The sequence below is a fragment of the Vidua chalybeata genome, chromosome 26, assembly GCF_026979565.1.
Source record: "Vidua chalybeata isolate OUT-0048 chromosome 26, bVidCha1 merged haplotype, whole genome shotgun sequence".
NCBI lineage: Eukaryota > Metazoa > Chordata > Aves > Passeriformes > Viduidae > Vidua > Vidua chalybeata.
Genome location: NC_071555.1, coordinates 374,849 through 400,335, shown reverse-complemented (window position 1 = coordinate 400,335; position 25,487 = coordinate 374,849). Strand labels below are relative to the sequence as shown.

At 49.0% G+C, this 25,487-nt stretch overlaps 3 protein-coding genes across 3 annotated transcripts; all 3 read right to left on the bottom strand.

Moving 5' to 3' along the window:
• Positions 1 to 57: 57 nt before the first annotated feature.
• On the bottom strand, positions 58 to 4,961 carry LOC128800256 (keratin, type I cytoskeletal 19-like). The gene is made up of 8 exons (XM_053965332.1): positions 4,395 to 4,961; positions 3,400 to 3,482; positions 2,885 to 3,041; positions 2,517 to 2,678; positions 1,957 to 2,082; positions 1,626 to 1,852; positions 1,174 to 1,319; positions 58 to 406 (listed from the first exon to the last, which is right to left on the bottom strand). The coding sequence occupies exons 1-8, from the start codon at positions 4,959 to 4,961 to the stop codon at positions 381 to 383; spliced, it is 1,494 nt and encodes a 497-aa protein (XP_053821307.1). The 3' UTR covers positions 58 to 380.
• A 6,774-nt stretch (positions 4,962 to 11,735) lies between these two features.
• Positions 11,736 to 15,101, bottom strand: LOC128800084 (keratin, type I cytoskeletal 19-like). The gene is made up of 7 exons (XM_053964985.1): positions 14,577 to 15,101; positions 14,143 to 14,225; positions 13,745 to 13,901; positions 13,501 to 13,662; positions 13,078 to 13,203; positions 12,756 to 12,982; positions 11,736 to 11,823 (listed from the first exon to the last, which is right to left on the bottom strand). Exons 1-7 carry the CDS (start codon positions 15,099 to 15,101, stop codon positions 11,736 to 11,738), a joined length of 1,368 nt encoding a protein of 455 aa, XP_053820960.1.
• Positions 15,102 to 21,135: 6,034 nt separating this feature from the next.
• Positions 21,136 to 25,487, bottom strand: LOC128800138 (keratin, type I cytoskeletal 14). The gene is made up of 8 exons (XM_053965111.1): positions 24,970 to 25,487; positions 23,316 to 23,398; positions 22,884 to 23,040; positions 22,467 to 22,628; positions 22,255 to 22,380; positions 21,943 to 22,163; positions 21,588 to 21,637; positions 21,136 to 21,399 (listed from the first exon to the last, which is right to left on the bottom strand). The coding sequence occupies exons 1-8, from the start codon at positions 25,453 to 25,455 to the stop codon at positions 21,302 to 21,304; spliced, it is 1,383 nt and encodes a 460-aa protein (XP_053821086.1). The 5' UTR covers positions 25,456 to 25,487; the 3' UTR covers positions 21,136 to 21,301.

Below are 25,487 nucleotides of genomic sequence, written 5' to 3'. Positions count from 1 at the left end.
GCCCCTTGCTCATGCATCACATCTGGTGTTCAAAAGGAACTCAGTTTCAGACACAGGTTCTTGATTGCATTAGGCAGAAGCAAAATTTTATTAGAGACATTTTTCACCAGCAGGTACATAAGTGATCATAGCCCTGGCTGACTACAGCAATAGTCGTGGTGCTGGGCCACACACAGCAGCACAGACTGAAAAGCAAATAGCAAAATAAAGCAGAATGTGGCTGAATGCTCTGCTCATCCCTCTGACACATTGCTTAGCACTGCTGAGCGACACAGACGAGCACGCCCCGTGCTCTCTGCAGACACATGCACTAAATATTCTCTCTCTTCATCTGTAGCTCTGCTTCAGGCTTCTCTTGTTGGATATTCTCGTTTCTCTGTTTAATCACAAATCCTTCGGCAAGGCACTGGAGAGATCAAAGGAAACATTACTGTGTTTATAGCAAAAATAGATTCTTTCCCACACTGTCATTCCCTACACGTGATCGTTTCACAAGCCAATTCAATTAGAATTTCAGATAAATACTACCCCTTCCTGGGAAGATCTGATGGCTCCTGCCAGCCTGGCAGATGGATCTGTCACTGGCTGCAGCACAGGCTGCATCAAATGCCAAAAGGTGGAAGCTGCAGACACTGCTCCAGCAGCGATCTGGATGAGGGAATGGCATTGGGGTCCATGCTAGATCAATGCCCCTGCTCACATCATTCTTCTGGACCAACTGTCACTATATTTCCTTCTTTCAGTTTGGCTGGATGTTTCCTTTTGAATTAGGGCTAGTAGTTATCTGCCAGTATTCCCATGATTCCTACCTTTTTTTTTTGCCCACCTGATTTCTGAATACTTTTCTTTCTCCTCCTCTTTCCTTTATCCCACATTTCAGATCAGTCCTTTCTCCATGTTCTCCATGGCTTGCCTGCCTGCTGGCTCTGTCCCTCTCCCTTCTATTCCTCTTCCCTCTGGCAATTCTCATGCATCTCAGCAGAGTCCCAGCTCCCAAAAGCTCTCCTCTCAGCCACTGCTCTGTGGCTCCTTTCCTGTATTTCCCAGGGGCCCCACAATAAAACATTCAAGTAGCACCTGTAAGCTACATGGGAAAGATCTGTCTTCCAGCCCATCAGTGTTGCATTAGAGCAGAGAAGACTGTGGAAATGTTTAGAGTGGAACAGTTCTTACCTTGGATCTCCGCAGCTGCACAGGATGGGATCTGGGCAGACGAAGTGTAAGTGTGGCTTGTCCTAATGATGCCTCCTCCTCCTATCCCACTGCTTCTTGCAACTCCTCCTCCTAGACTTGAAGACTGACCAATTCCTCCTTGCTGACTGAGGAGAAAGGAAAATAACATTTTAGTGATGGAAATGACAGATAAGCTGGAGTTACAGATTGTCAGTGTCCCTGCTGCTCTCAGTCTGCTTCTCTTTTTGGCAGAAAAATGGCAAAATATTGCAGTTTTCCTTGTGGCACCAAAAGCACAGGAGAGGAAGCAGGTCACCACCATGACACCAGGCAGGCCAAATAGGTCACTAGGGGAGAATGAGTTCAGCAGGTCCTTCGCTTTGCTCTTAATGTTGAAATAACCAGGACACAGGTATTTTGTTGTATTTTTTTGGTGTCCCAGGCCCACTTACATAAGGTCCTGCTGGCCGCCCTCCAGCAGGCAGCGGTACGTGTGGATCTCCTGCTCCAGGCGGCACTTAACGTCCAGCAGGATCTTGTACTCTTGGTTCTGGCACTCCATCTCTGCCCGCAGGTCAGCCAGCTGCTGCTCCACGCAGGTGATCTGGCTCTGCAGCTCAGCCAGGTGGTTGTTGTAGCGACACTCTGTCTCCGCCAGCGAGGACTCCAGATTGTCCCTCTGAGGAGCGACATGGGACATAAGACAAATACAGGCAGGAGAAACACTGCATTTAGCTATGACTTCTGTGAGATGGATGAGGTTTGCACCAGCTCATCACCCACCTGGCTGAGCTGAGCTTGGAGATCGATTTCCAGGGTTTGCAATTGGCGTCTCAGTTCAGTCACCTGGTTGTTGCACGTCTCCACCTCCTGACCACTTGTAATAACCTCCCGATTCACCTCCTCAATCTGAAATCACCAATCCAGGATAAAGAGCTTCAGGGAATGTGCAGTATAAATTGGATCAAGTATTAAGGAAAGAGCAAAGAACTTAGCAAAGACATGAAATGAGAAAGGTTTGGGTGAAAACTCTCATCCTAATGGTAGTGTAAACCTGGCTGGGCATTCCTCTTGCTCTTCTAATAGTGCTGCTTCCAGTTCTTCTCACCACTTACTACTTTGTAGAAAATTCGTACCTCAAGTCCCACCAACATGCAGCACTTCCTTTAGCCCATGACAAGGTCACAGGGTGGCAGTGTCCCTCCCTTGTGTCACTTGGTCAGTATCAACAAATGCTAAATGTTCTTACAGTCTTTTGTGTGGTTTTTACATGCAACAAATCCCTGTGGGACGATTGCCTGGGTGTTAGCCAGGGAAAGTCAGAGCTGTAGGAATTTACTCACCTTGCACTCGTACCAATCCTCAACTTCTTTGCGGTTGCGTTCAATCAGCGTCTCATACTGGCACCTCATCTCCTCCAGGATCTTCCTGAGGTCTGGGCCAGGGCAGGCATTGACCTCCACGCTCACATCCCCAGTCGATTGCTTCCTCAGACAGCACATTTCCTGGAAACACCATCCAGATCAGGTCAGGTTTAAAACAAAAGAAAGAACTCACAGGGAGCAGAGCCCTGCAGAGCCCCTCTCTGATGGACCTTGACAGCTCCTGGGTTACACAATGGTCTCCATCAACCACTGCCCTCCACAGCAGCACCCCGGGGTGATGGATCCCACAGGAGTGAATGCTTTGTACAGGAGAGGGCAGGACCTACCTCCTCGTGGTTCTTCTTCAGGCAGCAGAGCTCCTCCCGCAGCGACTCCAGCTGTGCCTCCAGGTCAGACCTGCACAGCGTCAGCTGGTCCAGCACCTGGCGCAGCCCGTTGATGTCGGCCTCCACGCTCTGGCGCAGGGCCAGCTCCGTCTCGTACCTGCGAGGGAGGAAGCAGAAAGAAAGAGCAGTCAGTGTCTGACACCACCAGCATTTCTGAGCTCTGACACGAAAAAACAAAGCCTTCTCCTCTGAAAGACAGCACATGCTGGAACAGCAGCTTGGCTGAACCCTCACTGCTCCCAATCTGCAGATCCCTTCTGCTTCCTTCAATCTCTACTTGAAATCAGCTTGTCATCCCAAACTTCCCCTCCTGGAACTGCCCCTAATTAGGGCAGGTCTAGAGACAATGGATGAGAGAATTCTTCTGCACAGCCTCCAGCCTGTCCTGGGTCACAGGAGAGCAGCTGAGAGCCCTGAAGGCAGTGACAGAGGAGGGGACAGCCCCAGGTACTCACTTCACTCGGAAGTCATCAGCTGTCATCCTGCTGTTATCGATGTTCAGAATGATCTTGTTGTTGTCTATGGTTGCACAGACAATCTGGAAAAAGAACATTTGTTCTTTTGCATTTGTTCATTTGTTGCACCCATTGCCTGGTGCAACTAGACCCTCTTTCTCCCTCTCTTTTTTTTTAAATCCTGGGTATTAGGGATGAGGACCTGAGGGGTGCAGCACTCACAAGGATGTTCAGGGAAGGGCAGTGAAATCATTAAAATGATAAAATTCATGATTCAGGTGCAGAGAGCCCGGGAGGTGTAATTACTGTCCAGCACCTGCTGCAATCCACCTCAGCCTCTTAAATCTAAATCTTATGAGAGTTAAAGTTTTATTTCAAGAATTAATGATGAACCTATCTTATTCAGTCCCTTTCCTGGATTCTTTTCTCTTTATTCTTTGTGCATTGACATCCTAAATCTTTGCCAAACACTTAGCAAAGGTTTTGAATTTAAAATTGCCCATTCTAAATCTGTTATGGCAACGTTCTCTTTTTTCTTAGTTTTAATTAGATGTTTAACTGGAAGTAAATTAATTAAAGTTAATTTCAGTTAATTAAAGTTTATCTGGAATTCTGCAAGACTGATGACAATAATATAAATTCAGGCAAATTAATGTGATCCATTATTTATTTATCTCTTAGTTCTTTTCTTACTGCATATCTATTTGACCACCTTGGCACAAACTAAATTCAAAAAGACTACTGAGCCCATCCAGATGCATTCCATGAAGTAACATTTCCCCCTTCAATATGTCTGATGAATAACAGCAACAGAGACAGCCCAAACTCTTCAGTTTTATCTCTGAGCTCTGGGCTTTCCACAGGCAGAAGTTGTAACAGCTGTTTGCAAAAGGCATTTTACAACAACGATTTGTTACTTCCGATAATGGACCAAGTTACAAACCAGCACCAGAGAGAGCCTTGCAAGGGACAAAGCAGCTGAGAGGGGATGTTACCTGGTTCTGAAGATCTTCTATTTCTTTGTAATAGCAGCTGTAGTCCCGTGGCTCACAAAAAGGGCCCTGCTTGGCATACCACTCCCTGATCCTGCACTCCAGGTCAGCATTCTCTTGTTCCAGGCATCTCACCTTGTCCAGGTAAGAAGCCAGGCGGTCATTCAGATTTTGCATGGTGACTTTCTCGTCACCAGAAAGAAGAATGCCATCACCAGCAAAACCACCTCCACCAAGACCCATACCCATGCCACCTCCCATGCCACCGCCAAAGCGAGCGCTGCCACCACTGAATCCCATGCCTGGACATCCTCCCAGGACAGTGGCTCCTAAGCCACCTCCATAGTTTCCACCGACCAAACTGCCGGTGCTCAGTCCTCCTCCGTAATTCACACCACCACAGTAGCTTCTCCCAGAAAACCCTCGGCTACCGCCTATCCCGCAGGTCGTGTATCTTCCAGAGGAGACCGAGGAGATCCGCGCTCCGCCACCACCACCACCGATCACACAGCTGCCACCGCTGGTCCTGCCCCTGAGAGAGCCAGTTGTCTGCTTAATACTACAGCTCATGGCGAGGCCCAGCTGCAGCGCCAACCCACAGCCCAAAGCAAGATGCAGAGCGTGATACTGAGTCCGACTGCAGGCTGGCGGCTGCTGCAGGTCTCCATTTATACCTTCCAAAGGGGGTGTCACCTGTGGGGTGTTTCTTCTTCCCACGGGGCTGGCTAGTCTGGCTGTTTATGCCAAGATTAAATAGCCCATAGGCAGTTTCCCTCTAGAAATCCCAGTTCACAAGGAAGATACTTTACATGTCAGCAGCTTATTCCAAAAAGTAAAATAGTGTTTTATGAGTCATCAGCTTTTTGTATGATGCAAACTTTGCAACAAGTCAAGAAAAAAAGTTGCCCTAGATTATGTACAAAGAAGAACCATTGGTATTTATAACATCAAAGTGCCTTTTATCTTTTATTAATTTGTATTTATTCTTAGTCCAATAACCATTTTTATATCATATGCTAAGGTAGAGCTTGTGAAACAAAAAATGGAAAACTAATAGAATTTCTCACTTCTGAAAGGTGTGAACAGTTGTGACTGTTGTAGAGAACGGACCACAGACACTGTGGTGTGGATGTTGGTCACCTGGCACAGCTCTAATACCTGCTTTACTGTGAGATTTCCAAAATCACTGAGGTTAATCCCCCATAGTTTTAGTTGCCTATTTATAGCTTAAATGTCGTTAGTTGTGCAAACACAAGAAGTCAAGTTGCTCACACTGCGAAGCTCAGGCCTGCTCAGAGTCCCCTGTGTGTGAGTGACACACAGGTTGATGTCAACTGCAGTGTATGAAGGACCTTGCTGAATTATTTTGCAATTGTTTTAATTGCTGTCCATGCTTTCTCAGTTTGTGGTGATGATAGATAAAGACAGAGATGACAGGAAAGGGAGTATCCACAGGTGATATATCCAGATCCCTGGACTCAGATGGGACTCTGCAGGTCTTTGCCAATATGAAGATTGTGTTGTGCACTGAATAAGAAGGAGAAAAGCTTTCTACATTTCTTATGGAGTTTGTCGGAGCAGTAGCAGGCGTCAGCACAGCCTGGCTGGTCAGAGGAGCACAACCTCCCAGCCAGGCAGGCAATAGCCAAGGGAGAATTCAGAGAACTGGCTCCACCAGTGCCAGTGTCCTTCTCCAGCCGCCTCTGTAATGAGAGGATATTCTGCTCTCCGGGGGACGATGGCTTCTGGTCCCTACAGCGTGGAATTTCCACGCAGCTCTTACTCACAAAGCAGCCTTTGACTCGAGGATGTCCATATGTACAGGAGCAGTTGTGATAGATCCCTGCTGGCAGTGAGGGTGACACTGAAGGAGCTCTGAGAGCAGCGTCACCTCTGGGAGGAAGAGTGGAGAAAACCAACGCTCGTACCCTCAGCCACTTTTACTCATGAGAAGCTGGTGACTGCTGTCACCATGGTAGGAGAGTGTCCCCAAGCATGTTTAGATAGAATCGTCTTCACACCAGCATGAGTTAAAGCTTTCCACTCTCCAGTGGGATAATTTATTTCTTTACTTAGATCAAAAATGATAAAAAGCCGCCTACCCAAGGCTGGCGGCATCCAGGAATATTCATTATTCATATGGTGCAGGGAAATAACTTGCTTAAGGACAAAGCTGAAGTCTGTCGGAGCTCGGATTCCTCGCTGAGACTGCAGTGCCTGAAATACAAGTCCATCCTCCCCCAAGACACAGCCTCTGTGCTCCCCACACGACCTAGACTCACAGTCGGGAAAATCATGAGCAAAAAGGAGGAGAGGGAGCAAATCTGGCTTTCATCCGTCATTTTGAGGAATATAATTGAAGACAGGGTGTGGCTGTTGGAGCCAACAGAAATTAATATAATGCTTGCTTGGAGCTTTGCTTCTGCTGGGGAGGTTTTCAGGAGTTACCCAAGAGCAACCTGCAGAGACAGGGCTGGTGGTGCCTTTCTTTCCCTTGCAGAGTGTTGGGTTCAGGAGGAGACACTGCAGATGTTGGACATTTCTCTACTGGTGGGCATGGAGCACGCAGCCCTGCTTCCTTCAGCAGTTCTCTGATGGGATGAAGTAACAGGTCTTGTTCCACAAAACAGCAGCAGCAGCAGCACTATACAACCTTTCACTCGTGTCTTGGTGGAATGGTCCATAGACTCTCAAATCCCAATTCAGCAGTGAAGATTACACATGACCATACAATTCTTCCGAAGAACTCATATTTGGGATGCAGTTGCATTCTTTGGAGTTTTTCTGGGCTCCTGCCAATTTCACTGGGACATGGAATATGTGTTTGATACAGCAAATGCACCCAGAAGCCAGTCCCTGGCTAACCTGGTTGTATCTTAAAAACAAACTGTGGTGTTGTCTCTGTCCTCATGGCCTTGTCAGGGCTCCGGGGCTCAGCACCAAGACAGGCACAGGCTGTGTTCCCTCAGAACTGGGTTTTTTCCCCACTAAACAGATTTCTTTACCTCCACTTTTGTTATGACTGCATTCTTGTAGCCTTGGGACACAGCCTTGGGGCAGAACACAGGGAAGGGACTATGCAAGTCTAAGACATAAACGTGTCCCTAAAGGATTTACAACCTCAGTGTAGGACTGGAGGAAACAATTGGTTTCAGGTGCAGGAAGCCACAACAGGCCCTCGCCCAGGACAACGTCAGTGCCAGTGCTGCTGAGTCTTGTGGGCTTGCTGGACGAGAAGAGAGAGTGAAAGGGGAGGAAGAGGGGATAAGGGTGAATATTGGTGCACAAGCATGGAGGAGGCAGGGGGATGCCACATTCCCAAGGGGTGCTGTGGGCAGGACAGTCTGGTCCTGTGGGAGCTGTGGCTGTCGCCGTGCCCAGCCCGGCTCCACATGCTCACCTCGCTTCGCTTATCAAAGCTGATAATGTTTTCTTGTGTCAACTACAAGAAAGGTGTGTCTGCTTCAACAGAACTTTGCTTTCATAAGCATTGCCTCAGTGATGTTTGTGCAACCACACTGGAATATGATTTTATCTTGTCACTTGTAATTACCATTAATAATTTGCATAATGGCCATTAGGCATCACTTATTAAACACTTCTTTGATGTGATACTGAGCCGGCTCCAGGCCCCATACTCCCATCTTTCAAATGCAGACCACGACTTTTTCCTGGCTAGTGACTCACTGGTTTATACCACCATGTTTAGAGAAATCCTGTAAGGCAACTGAAATAATTACCGCAGTGGGTTTGGTAACAGCACAGGCTTAAATACGCCTTGGAGACCGAGAGCATTACTCTGTTTCAGCTTCTTTCTTGCTGAGTGTTCACATGTGCAGACTCTGAGCATTTCCACTCCCAAAGGAGAAGTTCAGCAGGACATGGAAGTGGACACAACCAGGTTTCTTCCTACCGAAGTCCAGTCTCCCCTGATTCACTTGATGAGGAGTATTAGATCCTTCCAGAACCTGCCAGGTGCTGACAGTGCAGTCAGACCTCCAGCAGGTGCATCTCTGGTGGCACTGCAGGTTATCACAGCAGAAGAGAGTCCTGGAGAATTCCTTAGGATATATGGCAATAGTGATGGGTGATGAAACTGCAGCAATTTCATTCTGCATGGAGAGCTGAGCACAGTGCAGGATGGGAGGGAAACCAGGGCTTCAGCCTGTGGTCTCTGCTGCAGAGCCACAGGACCAGGTCACAGCCTGACAGCCTGGAGTGTTCAGGTGCTTCCTGCACTCAGGCACTGTCCAGTGGTGCAACGGAGCCAGGCAGGAAAAGGTGCAGGGCAGCCAGAGCTCCCCAGAATGTCTTCTTTTATCTTCATATGATACTTGTGCTAAAAAGTCTCTTAATTTCAATACACTTCAATTATGTGGCTCATACTGGCAGTTTAGATTCTATTATTCAGTGAGAATTCAGTGAAAATTCACTGAGAAATCTCCTGTTGGGCTACAGCAGCAGTTTGCCTATCTCTTGTAATTCTTTATAAATGTTACATAAGCCAATAAAGAAAAATCGAAACCTCATAAATAGTTACTGTGGGTGTTAGTCTGTACCTGTCTGTATACTCTATGAAACAGACTTTTGTAGAGAAATTACAGTTTACGCATCACAGCAGAATATGGCCTGCTTTTCCAAATGCACTGTGCCTGTAATCAGAGATAATTGTCTGTGTCATGCAGTCTGGAACTCGTGGCTGATTTCCAGCACTGGTAATTTACAAAACTATTTGTTTTCTTCCCATTTCTTCACTAATCCTTTAAACTTCTGGTGTGCTAATTCCTCAGGAGTTTTTCCTGATGGTGGTGTAATTCCCACGTTCCTGCTCTCTTACAACACAGACACATCTGCAGGAGCTGTCACAGTGCATTTCATTGTCTGCTTACCAGCCCGAGTGCTGATATCACCCCTGCCTCTCTCAGGGGCATCTGCCCCTTTGTATCCTTTGCTCTTTGTATCCTCGGGTTCCTGTCTCTGCCCTGTACCTTCAGCCCAAGTCTCTCTGTCTTGGAGATACTCGTTTGTTCTTGCTTTGCAAGATTTGAATGTTACAAGAGAACAGAACAAGCTCCGATGAGCCGCACGACCCGTGAGCTGCTGTGCTCCAGGTTCCAGGTCACTCCTTTTCTGTTGTTCTATGCACTGTGTCCTCCCCATTTCATTTATCTTCCCTTCCCTGTCTCCCCCTGTGCTGTCTCCACAGCTGTCACCATTTCCCATCGCTGTCCAGGTTATAAACACTGGGCAGTGAGGGCAGAGCTGTATTTCTGCACAGATGCAATGCAGTGACCTCAGAGGTGCTGTGTCAGCACCGAGGTGGGTTAAATCACCCCAAAATGCTCAGCATGATTTACTGCTGCAGGAATGGGAGATGCAGGACCAAGCAGGGAAAGTAGCACAGAGCTTGTCCAGGAGCTCATTAGAGCAATTACTCCACAGGGCTAACAAGTGTCCTGGACAGAGCCCAGGAAGAGGCCGTTCCAGAGCTGTATCCTCCACAGCCTTGTTGTTAGAAGCCTTCATGTCAGGCCTCTGTCTAAGGTCAGTCATCAAACCCCATCCAACATTTCATGGGAGAAAGGCTGCCAGAGCCCCACAGTGAGGAACAGGGGTTGTGCCACCACTCCCAGCCCATCCGACCCATTGCTTGGACACTGCTGCCAGCAAGGAGGGACAGGCTGGATCCTGAGTCTTGGCTTGCACATGCAGCAAAATGCAGTTGTGTTCCTAAATGTGTTTGTCATTCCTTTCTCTGGGCTAATAAAATGCCAGCAGCTTGTTTTTCTGTCTGTTTATTGTGTCTCACTTTTAAAAAAATTCTCTCCCACATATTAATTTGTCTCACCCTTTTATCTTCCCACATGTTGCCAGCTGGTTCTTCCTGTTTGCCTTTTTTACAAATCCATTTAGAGGTTCTTTATTTAGTGTTTTCTCTGGGAATTGCTTTCCTCCACCAGAAAGGTGTGGAGAGTCCAGCAGAGCCTGGCTTTCAAATTTCCTACTTTGGTATTATTTGAGAAAACTTGTTGGTTTTGATTTTATCCTGTTAGTGCACATCTGTAATAACTCAAAGGTGTTGTCTATTACATTATACTATGTGATATTATATATTATATTATATTATATTATATTATATTATATTAGCATATGTCTGCTGAAGTGAAGACTCCCTTTTCTTTGCGAGGTGTCTCTCGGTAGCAGACTGTCAGTCAGACAGTCTGAGACTCCCTCCCTGCCCCCTGCCCAGTCTCTCTGGGTGTTTCTTTCCTCACCACCTTCTGCTTCATGTCTTGCCCATGCTTCCTCCTCTGGTAGCAAATATCCCTTTCCACAACATCGGCTGGTCCTTCTCCTCCACCCTCCATCCCCATCCTCAGCCTCTGAGTTCAGCTGGAGCACTGATGGGAACATGACTTGTTTTCCTTTTTTCCTGTAGTGATTGCTGTGTGGTTGGAGACTGAAGGTGGATTCATAATATATTTTTTTAAGATACTTGTATATTGATTTACTTGTAGAAATTATTTCTCAGGTTCAAGGCTGTATCAGCAGGAGCAGAGTTTTATTGGAGGCAAGCCTTGGTCGCTGTTAGAGAATGGCCACAACCCAGGGGAGCCTGAGTGAGGGGCAGTGGTGGGATCAGAGCGGGGTGGCCAGGAGGTGCCATCCTGCAGAGTCCCTTTGACTGCTGCTGGAGCACAACTGAGAACTCCCAGGTTAGTTTTGCCCTTTTTTTTCCAAAAGACTTTTTCTTCAGAAAGCTCCTCAGGGGATGTGCAGTGGGGCTGGCGGGGACACTCTGGTCTGCACTGACCTGAAGGAGAATGAGGAGAATCATTTTTTTCAGGGGAGTCTGCATCCTGTGCCTTTCTCTCACACCCCTTTGCTTTTGTACCGACCTTTCTCTTTCCCTCTTCTCCCCAGCTTTGCTAAATTTTATCCTTGTTGAAAAACTTGTGATTGACTGATTCCCCTGCCAGTTCCTCATTCCCACATTGTGCTGAAAGCCTTGTTTAAACACACATTTACTGCTGGGCAACCCCCAGTGTCAAACACAATTTCTGTGCAGAGGTTTATAAATAAATATCCCATAGCTGCATCCCTTATCACTGCTTCCCACCACAGCCCAGTTAATCCCAGTGCCCTACCACAGCTGTGATCCCGAGCGTCTGACTCCAGCCCAGCCTCTCTCCAGGGAAAACCCCCTCCAGCCTCTCTTCATCACCCAGAAAAGCCTGGAGACCTCTCATCCTCCTGTTCCACTGGTACCCAGCACTAAAGAAGCAGTTCATGGTGCCAGTTCCCCGGAGGTCCCCTCACCTGACAGACCCTGGCCCGGGGGGCTCAGGGCAGGCAGGGCTGGCACAGGCTGGCTTTCAGCCCCGCGCTTCTCCCAGCTGGCGTGGCACCGACTCCTCTTCCTGCCGACCCTCTGTGGAAAAAGACAGCTCTGGACACCCAGGCCCCGGCACTGCCAGCCTGGAGATCTCCCCCTGCCCTCCTCACTGGCTGTAGCTCCGTCTCTTTTCAGTCACAGCCGCGGTTCCCCCTCCCAGCCCCGAGGTCAGCTGCAGCCACCATCCACCTCTGTCTGTCCCCCCTGTCTTTTGGCACATGATGCTTTTCCATCTGGCACTCAGGATTACCCTGGGACTAACAGTGCCACTTCAGCCCTTGCAATAGGCATTTTGGAACAAAAACTGACTTTTTGTGGAAATAATTTAGGACTGGAGAGTCCAGAGGAGCCCAAGTCAGGGCACCACCATTCCATTCCAAAGCCTCCTCTCCCAACAAAACAAAAAGAGTTGGTGGGTGCTCAGGGCAGTTTTGTGTGTGTGCAGCCATGTCTGGAATTAACAGCCTGGCTGTTTTAAAACCTCAGCCAATGGAAGGCAGGGCAGAGGCTACTGCTTTGCATACAAATTAAACTGTCAAACTTTAATTAAACTTGTTGTGTGAAACTGAAAATGTTTAGATAATTCATCCTTTCAGTTAATTTAGCTGCTAGTCCCTAATCCTGTCTCATTCTGGCAAGCCAATAGAACTCAGTTAATGACTGCTTGTCCAGCTCCTGATGAAGTTGCCCTTAAAGAGCTGCTGAAGCTGCTGTGCCAGGGGCTGGGACAGCTCTGGGGGCTCTCCCAGCCCATTCCCCGGCCCAAGAATGGGCTTTGGTGTGCCCCCTGGACATTTATCAGAGCCAAATCCTCAGATGCCTCATGGTTTTCTAATCAGCCCTGTCTGGAAACAGGTCAGCACTGGTTCCTCACCACAGTGTTGTTTTTTCCTACCAGGATCACAAATTTTCATATCCCTGTAAGGCAAAGCACAGAGATTTTAGGGTGCCCAGCTCTGTTTGCATACATGATGTCATGTTGGCCACCCTCCAGCAGGCAGTGGTAGGTCTGGATCTCCTGCTCCAAGCGACACTTGACGTCCAGAAGGGTCTTGTATTCCTGGTTCTGGCACTCCATTTCCGCTCGGATCTCAGCCAGCCGCTGCTCCACGCAGGAGATCTGGTTCTGCAGCTCAGCCAGGTATTTGTTGTAGCGACATTCAGTCTCCGTCAAAGAGGATTCCAGGTTTTCTTTCTGAGAATAGAACAAACACACAGGTACCTGGGTTTGACACAGGTACAGCCCTGCTCACGAGAGCTGGAGCTGTGAATCCCTGTGGCATCACCTACCATAGTGAGCTGGGCTTGTACATTGATTTCCAGGGCCTGCAGCTGACGTCTCAGCTCAGTGACCTGCTTGTTGCTCGACTCTATCTCCTGGCTGCTTGTGACAACTTCCAGATTCACCTCCTCCACCTGCAAGATCAGAAAAGAGCAGCCCTTTCCTCACCTCCCCACTGCATCTCATGGTGTCCAGGACCTCGCCACACCCCGCAGTGCCCCGAGCACGAGCAAGGCTGACACCTTGTTTATTCCATTCTGACCCAGTGACACCATCTGACCCACCATGGATGGAACACAGAAATCAGGCAGTACAGTTAGATCTGAGCACATCTGTGACACACTTGTTGTTATTAGGACACTTCCTACTCCCTCATTTTTCCCTTTCCCCCTTGGGGCAGAGCTGGCTGCAGCTCTGGGGGGACGAGGTACCTTGCAGGCGTACCACTGCTCCGTCTCTTTGCGGTTGCGCTCCATCAGCGTCTCGTACTGGCACCGCAGATCCTCCAGGATCTTCCTGAGGTCTGGGCCAGGGCAGGCATTGACCTCCACGCTCACATCCCCAGTTGCCTGTTTCCTCAGACAGCTCATTTCCTGCAGGAAATATGTGACTGTATCAGCAATATCCATCCACCCTTGGGGAGACTTTCCTTCTCAATTCCCTGAGAGAGCTGACCTCCTCGTGGTTGGTCTTTAGGCAGCACATCTCCTCTGTCAGAGCCTCACACTGCAGTTGCAGGTCGGTCTTGCAGCTGGCCAGCTGGTCCAGGACGGGCCGGAGGTTGCTAATGTCAGCATCCACGTTCTGCCGGAGACCACACTCGGTCTCATACCTTAAACCACAGGCAGCAAACAAAGATCAGCATGTCAGCAAAGCAGGCCAAGGCCTTCAGTTGAGGTTGGGGGAAAAAAGATTAGGATCAAGCTCTTTCACTTCAGACATGCAGTGCCATGAACATTGCCAGTGGTATCAGAGATCTGTTTTACTGTGCAGTGTGACAGGCAGAGGTTTGGGATCTCCCTATCACCACCCTTCACCTGCCCTTCCATGGGCCAGCAGGGGACTATACTCACTTCACTCTGAAGTCATCAGCAGTCATCCTGTTGTTATCAATGTTCAGAAGGATTTTGTTAGTCTCCATGGCTGCACACAGGATCTGGAAAAGAAATCGTAAGAAGAATATGTGGGCTGGCAGCTTCCTCTGCCTCCAGAAGACCCTGGAGGAAACACCTACCTGGGGTATATTATAATTATTCCATATATTTGGGTTATTAATCACTTATGTAGCATCACAGCAGAGAAACCCATGTGCCAGCTGGTGGACATGGCCTTGCTGAAGCATCAGTGCTCAGTAAATGCAGAATCCCCCTCCCACAGATTATTTCATAAACCATTGCTTCAGCTGCCCCTCCAGAGCCACTGCCTCTGCCCTTTGACAGGGCTCTGTGCACATGTGAAAGCAAAGCCTAAAGAAATATTAGGATTTTCTTGACAAACAAGGGTTTACCTGGTTCTGAAGGTCTTCGATTTCCTTGTGGTAGCAGCTGTAGTCCCGTGGCTCACAGATGGGCCCCACCTTGGCGTACCACTCTCTGATCTTGCACTCCAGGTCAGCATTGTCCCCCTCCAGGAGCCGCACCTTGTCCAGGTACGAGGCCAAGCGGTCGTTGAGGTTCTGCATCGTCGCCTTCTCGTTGTTAGCAAACAGGATCCCATCCCCACAGCCAGCGCCAGCCCTGGGGAAGCCACCTCGAGTGCAGACGCCTCCTCCGCTGAATCCCAGGGCAGAACAAGCCCTCTGGGTGGCTCCGAAGCTCCCACCGGCCGCGCTGCCAGCGCTCAGCTGCTTCCCGAGTAATCCCTCGCTTACGCTGCCACCCGAGAAGCTGCCAACCACAGCACCCAAGTCATAGGCAGCGTGTCTCCCCGAGGAGGCAGAGGAGACCCTCCTGCCAGTGCCAGCCGCGCTGCTGCCTGTGCTGCCCCTGCCCTGGGTGCAGGTGGTGACGACCTGCCTGACAGTACAGCTCATGGTGTGGATGCGGAGCCAAGAGAGCCCAAGGCAAGTGCTCGGGTCGCTGCAGGATCCAACTGTGATACCTCTGTCCCCTGGTCCTCTATTTATACCAGTCCCTGTGGATCGTGCCATTGGAGAAGGGCTGTTTATTCTTCCTCCTTGTGACCTGGCCAGGAGGTGTTTTCTTTTTTTTTCAGCCGGAAATAATTCCCCAAAGGCGTTTGTCTCCAGAAATCCCACAACAGAAAGATGCTTTGGTTAACAGAAGCGTGTTTCAAAACTACATCAAAAATGTTACTTCCTGAATCATCAGGTCTGACTTGTGATGACAACTCAACAACAGTGACACAAAAACCCGACGATACCCAAGAGTGCCCGGGGAATGAAGCACCACAGCAATTACCCATCCCCGGCGTGGGCGAGTCTACCCGGAAAGTGAAAGCTGTGGGAAAGGCATCCTATCTGACAGAGCCTGTTCCACCCCTTTGTGACCAGAAGCGAGGGTGTCCCCTCACTCAGCTGGCCTCAGTCCCTGGGACCAGGGCCTGCAGACCACCCTGGGCCTGCAGCGAGGGCCTGTTCCATTCCATGTGGCTGTTGGTGGAGTGAGCCCCTGGTCTGGGTCTTTAGACCTCAGGAGAGCACAGAGGAATATTGCACTGGAATGTACCAGGGCTGCTTTATCCCTTCTCTTTATTCTACATCCATCAAAACATCGCCTTGCAGAGGTCTGGGTTGTTTTGCTGCTTTCAAGGGTAGACAAAATAGTCAAGTATTTATTCAAAATATGAAAGGATATTTCCTGGACACCAAACATGCAGTCCACTGAATATTCAGTGCCACACAGGATGTTTCATAAGATTTCTGAAACAGTAATGTGGAGAATTTCAGGAGATGCATGACTCTACAGAAGTCTGATCCAGTTCTAACCGGCACCATGAAAACTCTCCAATACAATCCAGGTGTTAAATTTAGAAAGGACAATAGAAAAGATATTTTTAAAAGTTTATTAAACTAATTTTTTAGTTCTGGAATGCTGAATTGAGGAAGAAGGGAAATAATTAAAATGTTTTGTCATCTGAATCTTTCATTTTATTAATAACATTAATATAGCAATGCTAATATTGGCTGGCTCTCACCCACGTGTGGTTCAGCTTTGGGTTTGGCATCCAGGTCACCTGAACACGTGGTGCAGCCTGGCTCACAAATATTGCTTCTGCCATTTGGGCAAGTTCATTAAGCTCAATTTTATCTTGACACTGCAAATCCAGCTCTCCTGAACTGTGGGGTGGTTCTGTGGGTGCCCATCCTTTGTTAGAGCCATCCTCAGGAAGTGAAGCCAGGCTGCTCTGGTGCCACAGTGATGGCCAGACCCTGACTGGAACCAGGATCAGGGTCAGGCAGAAGGAGCCCACCTGCAGCCTGGTCACAATTGGTCTTTTTTCTACCAAAGAATTATAAAATTACTGCTGAGTAAACATTTAATTTCATTTAATCGAGATTTATATGGTCCTTCATTTTTCAAGGCCAGATTGGATGGGGCTTGGAGCAACCTGGTCCAGTGGGAGGTGTCCCTGCCCGTGGCAGGGGGTGGAATGAGGTGGTCTTTAAGGTCCCTCCCAACCCAAACCATCCTGACTGATTTCTTCAATGAGGAAAACACCCACCATGAGTAGAGGGTTTTTTAAAATTACTGCAAACTAAGCAGAGATGTCCATCTTCTCTCTCTTTCTTTCTTTCTTTCTTTCTTCTTTCTTTCTTTCTTTCTTTCTTTCTTTCTTTCTTTCTTTCTTTCTTCTTTCTTTCTTTCTTTCTTTCTTTCTTTCTTTCTTTCTTTCTTTCTTTCTTTCTTTCTTTCTTTCTTTCTTTCTTTCTTTCTTTCTTTCTTTCTTTCTTTCTTTCTTTCTTTCTTTCTTTCTTTCTTTCTTTCTTTCTTTCTTTCTTTCTTTCTTTCTTTCTTTCTTTCTTTCTTTCTTTCTTTCTTTCTTTCTTTCTTTCTTTCTTTCATCTTTCTATCTTTCTTTCTTTTTCTCTCTTTCTTCTTTTCTTTTCTTTTCTTTTCTTTCTTTTCTTTTCTTTTCTTTTCTTTTCTTTTCTTTTCTTTTCTTTTCTTTTCTTTTCTTTTCTTTTGAACTTCAGACCTTACCAAAGGTGATTAGAATTTCTACAGCTTTTGTAAAGGAGAACAGTAATTTATAATTATTTTCTTGGAATTGTGTGTTCTTCATGGCAACTTTTTTCCTTTCCAAAATTCAAAATTTTCTTTAAAACCAGCTCTTGCTTTTACATGAGAACAAACCTCAAGCCCTGCCAGCAGTGCCAACCCTCATTTTATTAAAGCGATTTTCACTTTGTGATGAGGAGATCTGCTAATGATGGGATCTCCATGCCTAATGGAAGGCTCTTTCCAGAATTAGCTTTGACTGACTTCCTGGCTGGAGTCTGCAGACGGAAATTTGCTCCCCACATCCTTGCAGGCAGCCAGGGGCGATGCTCTGATGAGCTGTCCTTGGCTGACTTGGGAGCCCCTTGCAGGCAATGCTGTGCCCCAAGGGAGGAAGAGGAGCAGAGGAATGACAGGGGAGCAGAGGAATGACAGAGGAGCAGAGGAATGACAGGGGAGCAGAGGAATGACGGCGCATGAGGATCTCCCGTGGGCATTTCAGGAACAGCAGCGCAGGTCTGACCAGGAAAAATTACTACTTCAAGTAACAAATGAGAAGAACCTCCCCCAGGCAAAGGTGTTGCTCCCACGTAATGAGCTTTGTAAAAAATAGAAAGGAAGGGTTTATATTTCAGGTTTCCATCAGTGTCCTGGGCTGTGAGACAGAGAGTGGGGTGGTGGCAGAGGATGGACGTGCTGGAGTTATTCCCAAGAGTCCTCTACAGCAGAATTATCAGACTCAAGAGGGTAATGGAAAAGAAAAGGATTAGATTTCCCTGGAGGGAAATCCTTTGGGAGTCTCAGGATATTTTTTTAAGGCTTAAGACCATGTCTTAGGCTAACGCAGAGGAAGTTTAATGTGCCCCCAAGAAGGAGATCCAGCATTTCATGTTACTACAAATACTTTGTGAATCACCACCTGTGAAAACATCTGGTGAGTCCAAGAGGACCTGGGGACTCAATGATTCAGACACAGCACCAAACCCCCAGTCCCTGCTGGTGCCCAGACACAGGAGGGCCAGGAGAGGAGCTGGAGCCAGGCACTGCCATCACCCACCAGCCTGGCCAGGGAAAGGCTCATCTGAGCTCCTCTCTGCTCACTGTCAGCTGAATTTCCATGTTACACCTATGGAAAATCCTGGTGTTCTCAATTTACAAAGTATTTACAAAGTATTTGCTTATTTGCCTGGTGATGTACCTGTCATGCCACTTTCTGTCAGCCTGCTATTGGCTGTACTGATGCTGATCTCCATCTTGCTGGTGACACCAGGTGCTCCAGGGTCTGATCCCAGCTTTGCAAGTCACTCCAGGCAAATCATTCAGCTCCTACAAGTCTCAATTTCATGCTTTGTAGGATGGAAACAACAATAACAACTATCCTCCTCCTCGAGGGCGTTGTAAAAACAGCTGTCTGAGGAGCACATGGGGCTTTAGAGATTGGAAAGATGACACTTAATTCAGTATTATTCATTGTCAGTGTTCTTGATATTTTATATTACTCTTGACACATGCACATCCCATCTATTTCTTTCTATGTCTCCATCATGAAATACCTTTAAAGGATGTTCATAGTTTCCATTTTTCATTTTGTTGTCCATAAAGTTTCGCCATCATTCACTGAGGTCTTGCCTCTGTAATTCCCAGCTGAATCCTAAAAAGGCTTTTCTTCTTGTACTTGCAGCTTGTAGCAAATCTGTAAAATGCTCTCCAAAACCAGTGTTTGTCCACCTCTTGGAGAAACAATTTGTCCCTGTTTCACAGATACAAATGTGTGTAGCAAAGAGTAAATAACAAGCAGTTAAGTTACCTTATAGTTCTGTGGTATTTTCCTTCTTTAGAGCACTATAATGTCACACAGAGATCATTTGTGCTGAGCTTGGACTTTGCTCTTGCCTGTGATAACAGGGTTACGCTGAGCTGTATGCAGAATTAAAGCCTTTTTCATTGATGCAAATATATGTTCATGAATATCCCCTGATAAGATCCTCCCAGGGGAACTGAATCCACTGATTACAAACCAGACTCTTCCATCAGCTCTCCCAGCTGTTCTGCCAGCTCTCCTCAGGATTTCATCTCAGGCTGCTTCTGCTGACTGATGTAAACATCTCAGCACGGGGTGACAGATACCAGAGATGACTGAGTGTTCTGCTGGATCAATCTCTCCCCCGTGCCCTTTTGACTGCAGAAGGGGCCACATCTCTCTGTGCTGCCAGCAGAGCCAATTACTCTTGGACTGACGTCTCCTTTTAGCCTCCTACTAATATTTAATCAGTTATATTTGTGGTTTGCAGAAAGCTTTTCTGTGTTCACACACTTGGGGCATTCTGCAGAAGGTTCAAGACTTAAAAAGCCATTTACAACTAAAGTATAACAACTCTCTTCTGATGACAAAAAAAACCCCACACATTAACAGTTTGCTCAGGATTTCCAGCCTGCAGTTTTGCCCGCTGCCAGAGAGTCTGAGACAGCTTGAGGCTCAGGTACATTTTTCCTTGATCTGGTTTTCATTTTTGAGATAGTTTTGGTTTGCCTGGTCTGGAAGACTTTCTCCAAGGAAGGTCTGTCATTCCAGCAAAGGGAGAGGCACAATACAGTCCATGAACTCTGCACTCTGCTGTGTCTCGTTTCCTGCCCTTTTCTGTAATTGCTGAATGATGATACAGAATGATAATATCTCACACTCCCTTCTCTGGAAAGACCTGGCAGGCTCCCCACTTCTTCAATCTCCCTTCCTCTCCTTTGCCTGTCCTGTCATGCCCAGTGTGACATCATCAGCTCTTTCCAAACCTGCTGGGGCCAGGGAGCACCCTGGGGAGTGCTCAGTGGGACAGTAATGCTGTGGGGAGACTGAGGGAGGATGAATGAACCACTGACACCCGAAGGATGAGCGAGCTGAGCCTCAGCTGCAGGAGCCTCATGTCCATTGTTATAAGGGAAGCTGATTTAATGCAAACTGTTCCCTCTCACTTTGGTCTGAGCCCCAGATCTGTGTCCTTGAGGTGTGGGAGGAACATAAGCCGATGCACAGGGCTCCCAGCTACCACAGACTAGAAAGCATGAAGTTGGATCAAAGTGATTCCATCAGGCTTTTGGCTCGAAACAATTTCCTCTCCTCTCTGGCCCTCCCTTGGTTGCTCTCCAGCAGGCAAGTGGGCACAGGCACAGCCGGAACCTGCTGCTGCCCAACTGAGTCACTAATCCTGAGCAGCAGCTCAGCCTCAGGCGTCATTTCTACCTCGCATGTTTCAGGAAGGGTTTTAGCAGTGATCTGTTACACACGACAGTGATAGAAATTATTGCTACTCATCCCCGTGCAGATTAAGCAATGGTTACTTTAATTCCTCAAGTGCAGCCCTGGGGCAGCATGAATAGCCCGGTAAAAGTTTTTGTGCCTGATAGTGTGACTTAAAGACAGTCAAAAGAGACAGCAGGCCTGTAGGGATGAGGTTTGCCAACGAGGCAGGTGCTGGGCTCATGTCTCAGAGAGAACACCTGACAGCAGCAGTCTTTCTGAAGCCATCGAAGTTCTGCTTACAGGAGAAAGTGACTTTTTATGATCCTAAGAGTTAGAGAACTGAGCTCTATTTTGTTGGCTTTAATTATCAGTCAAATGGCACATTGACCTCAAACCTCATTGTTCCGTAACTGCCTTCATTTTGCATCACTCACACGGTTTTTGTCTTAGCCAGTCCCATGTATTTACAAGCACTGAGTTCATTAGAAAAAGCTGTCTCCAGGCAGAGCCCCTGTCCCTCCAGGTGGAACCCATGTCCCTCCATTCCCCTCCTCTCACTGGCTTCTTGTGGTTTCTTAGGACTTTCCCTGGCATGAACACAGAACCCAGAGGCTTTGAGGATCATGTGTCAGTGACAGACAAGTCTGCAGTTGCAGGAGCAAGAGGAAAAAGCTTTATTAAGTGTGTCCAGAGACACCTGCATGGAATGAGGGCAACACATGAGGAAGAGCAGGTGAAGGGAGCATTTGGGGACACAACCTGTGGCCTCAGGCACTTCTTGGCTCAGTTCGATGCTCTCCTGAGCCAGGGGCTGTCCTAGCGAGTGGTGAGTGCGACCTGCTCCCTGGAGGAGACCACCTTCCCATCCTGCACCTCCTCGACGATCGTGCGCACCTGGCGGGACGATGTCATGACTGCAAAGGAAACAGAAACAATTATTCATGGCAGGAAGGAGAGAAATTTCTTAAAACATTATCAGATATTGCACATTCTTCAAGAGCTGGTGGAAACTCCACAAGGGAGTGGAAAATGCTGCTTTAAACAGCCCTGCTTTGACTGGGAAGGGGAAAGAACCAGGCAGAGCGGAAAGGTGGATTCTTACCATCTCTGCCAGAGTGTGAGGACATGGCGGAGGAGTACTGGGAGGAGATGCTACAAGAGAAGCACAAAACCAAAGAGATGTTAGGGACAAACATAGGTTATTGCTGCAACACAGGCTCTGTGTTCAGACAGGAAAAAAACAGGAGATAAAAGTGTTGCTCCACTTGGCCTCCCCTGAGGGATGGCACGGCAACATCCCACTACATCCACACACCAGGGACAGAGCACTGGGCATCCACAGCTGGTGTGAACAGAGAAACCAGCCCAGAAAGCTATGACAGGGCTGAGGCCCTAGGCACTTTGTGTCTATGACCCATCTCCTCCCAGCCACCCTCCCAGCGAAGCCCCTCACGCACTGGGCGTCCTCGCCCTCCAGGAGCCGGCGGTACGTGGCGATCTCCTGCTCCAGGCGGCACTTGACGTCCAGCAGGACCCTGTACTCGTGGTTCTGGCGCTCCATGTCGCAGCGCAGCTCGGCCAGCTGCTCCTCCACGCCCGTGATCAGCATCTGCAGCTGGGCCAGCTGGGTGCCGTAGCGCGCCTCGGTGTCGGCCAGGGTGCCCTCCAGCGCCGCTTTCTGCGGGACGGGCACGGGGCCGGGCTCAGGGGGACAGCCGGGTGGGCACAGCCCTGCATCCCCCGCCCCGCCGGCAGCCCGGCCCTCCTACCGTGCTGAGCTGCGACTGCAGGTCGATCTCCAGGCTCTGGATCGTGCGCCGCAGCTCCGTGATCTCCGTCTTGCCGCTCTGCAGCTGCTCCGTGTTGATGGCCACCTCCCGGTTCAGCTCTTCCGTCTGCAGCGAGGCAAAGCCGTGCCCTCAGAGCCCCGGCAGCGGCCCCGGCCCCAGCCCCGTGCCCGCTGCTCGCCGCCAGCTCTCACCTTGCTGAAGAACCACTGCTCGGCGTCCCTGCGGTTCTTCTCCGCCAGGCTCTCGTACTGCTCCCGCATGTCCGCCAGGATCTTGGTGAGGTCGATGCCAGGAGCAGCGTCCATCTCCACGCTGATCTCCCCACCCACCTGCCCGCGCAGGGCAGTCATTTCCTGACACAAAAAGACAAACACACGTCAGGGTGACATGGCGTGTTCCCATGGTGAGAAATTTCTTGTTTGCACCCAGCACAGGAACCCCACAGACTTCCTGGAGGTCCTGCCTGAAGGCATTACTTCTCTCCCCCTTCCTGCTCAAGTGTCTCCTGGCAGTCCTAACTGCAGAAACTCCTGTGTGTTTGGGCTGACTATTTCCCTGGTGCACAGGAATGTTTGTAGGTCCCAATCTGAGCCCAACTCTGTGCTCACCTCCTCGTGGTTCTTCTTCAGATAAGCCAGCTCCTCCTTCAGGTTCTCAATCTGCATCTCCAGGTCGGCTCTGGACAGGGTCAGCTCGTCCAGGACCCGGCGCAGGCCGTTGATGTCGGCCTCCACGCTCATGCGCAGAGCCTGCTCCGACTCAAACCTGGGGACACACACACAGTTGCATATACCCACCTGATAGAGCATTTTTCTTGTCTTTTTCTTCCCCAGCTCAGTTTATTTTTGACAAGAATATTTCATTCAGTGTGTGTGCACAGCTCTCACACTGCAGAAATATCAGTGCTGTGCCCCGGAAGAGATAAATTACTCCCAAATGTCCCACTCCAGTGGAGCAACCCCAGGTGCAGAAAAAAAGCATCTTGAACAGCCAGGCTTTCCCCACTTTTTCACAAAAGCCCTTGGAGGAATTGGACTCACTTGGTTCTGAAGTCATCTGCTGCCAGCCTGGCATTGTCGATCTGCAGGACGATGTTGGCATTTTCAACAGTTGCAGAAAGAATCTGATGGGAGATAAGTGAAAGAGTTAAAAAGTCATTTCAAACACTGAGTGATCCCATCCACAGAAGGACTGGAGCAGCACTGGGCTATGGGTCTGGACTTCCATGTGGGCTCTGCAAAGAGGGAGACGGGGTGCTCGGTCCCCTGGGAACACTGCCATGGGCATGTTGCCCTGCCCAGGTGGCACCTCCAGGTGCTCACACCATGCTGAGCCCTGGCAGCACTCCAGGCTTTGGGAATGGGAGCAGCCCAACTAAGAAGGAAAAAAGGATTGAGGAAGGAAGGAGTGCCTTGTGCCTACCTCATTTGGCTTTCATAATTACACCTGAGGTGTAAGTATTTGCTCTGGCATTATGAAAATGATTGGCCATTTAGTGAGCAGGAATTTCTGTAGCCACAAGCTAATGAAGAGCTGTAAATTCTCCTGCTTCCAGGGATATCCAAGGAATAATCCAGGAATATTGATGTGGTCATTTCCCAGCTGAGGGGGGAGAGGGAGGGAAGGATCTGCCTTCCCCTGGATCAGGAGCAGGTTTCTGTGAGACCCAGCACTTCATTACTCAAATCCAGAGACAGCTCCTGTCTCCAGATGTTTCTGTGCTCCATCAGAGTACCAACATGCTGAAATCTGCACAGGAGCCTCCTGCATCAAGGCAAGTTCTTTCCTCCCAAGGTGAAGCCCAAGAAATTTTAGGAATGTGAGTTCCCCCCAGGGGCTGACCCTGCCCCATTCCCCAGGAATTCATTCTTACAGACCAGGTATGACATTGCCCAACCGCCCACGCCTCATTCCCTCAGTGAACTGAGCTCACTCAGGATGAGTGATAAGGCCTGAGAGGGGCAAGCAATGGCAGGGCAGGGAGGGATGGGCAGATTCTGGTGTTTTGGCTGAAGGGCTTTTGGTTAAAATCATCCAGGGAACTGCTAAGAATAAAGAAATTACTTTGGCCATGATTTCATCTGCTACATTTTAGAGCAGGGCACACACCTGATTTCAGCACCTACAACAGCCCAGTGTGTACCAACCCTGGACTGGACTCTGTGTCTGCAACTCTCAAAGAACAACCATCCCATAGGACAGTTTCTTCCTATTTTAACTTCTGCCTTTAGACTCCTAGAAGGGTAGGGGGAAAAATCTGATTTGTAGGATATTTGTGAGAATGATTATTCATCTCCATCTGCATATCACTCAGCAGTGAATAGGGCCAGGAGATAACAAGTCCCTGCCTGCTGAGAGCTCCATCAGGAGCCTAACAGGGAGCAACAAGGGGGCACAAGTAGTAAGAAGGAAGGCAGGAGGTGACAGTCTGTCAGCAAGTATCACCAGATAACCTGAATCTATCTGACTCCTTTCCTGCCCCATCTTTCTCCCTGCACTGGAACAGTCAACAAAAACCCCATTCTGGTAGTGGGTGATCTGCTGTTCATAGTGACTGTTATTCCAAAGCTCTGGTTTTCATTTCAGACTAATTACCTGCTATTTGATAAGCCTCTCCCCTCTAGCTGTTGGGAACAAGGTCATCTCTTTACAAGTGGCTTTGATGAAGATGTCACATTAATCCCAGCATCCTACCTTGTTCCTGAGCTCCTCGATAGTCCTGTAGTAGGGGCTGTAGTCACGGTCAGGACCAGGGCCCTGCTTCTTGTACCACTCCCTGATCTTCACCTCCAGGTCGGTGTTGGCCTCCTCCAGGGCCCGCACCTTGTCCAGGTAGGCGGCCAGGCGGTCGTTGAGGTTCTGCATGGTCTCCTTCTCCCCCGCCGGCAGGATGCCGTCACCGCCTCCAAAGCCGGCCCCAAAGCCGGCCCCATAGCTGCCCCCAAAGCCCCCGCCGAGGGCCCCTCCTGCGCTGCTGCAGTAGCTGCCCCCAAAGCCACTGCCGAGCCCCGAGACCACGCGGGAAGAGACGGAGTAGCTGCCAGAGCCCCCGTGCACGCTGGGGGCCCGGTACCCTCCTCCCCCGGCTCGCACGGAGGAGAGCCTGCTGGAGCCTCCCCCCAGGCTCCCGAATCCCTTCAGGGAGGTGGAGGACGAGTACTGCCTGACAGTGGTGCTCATGCTGGAGGCTGGAGCTGGAGAGAGGCGGCTCG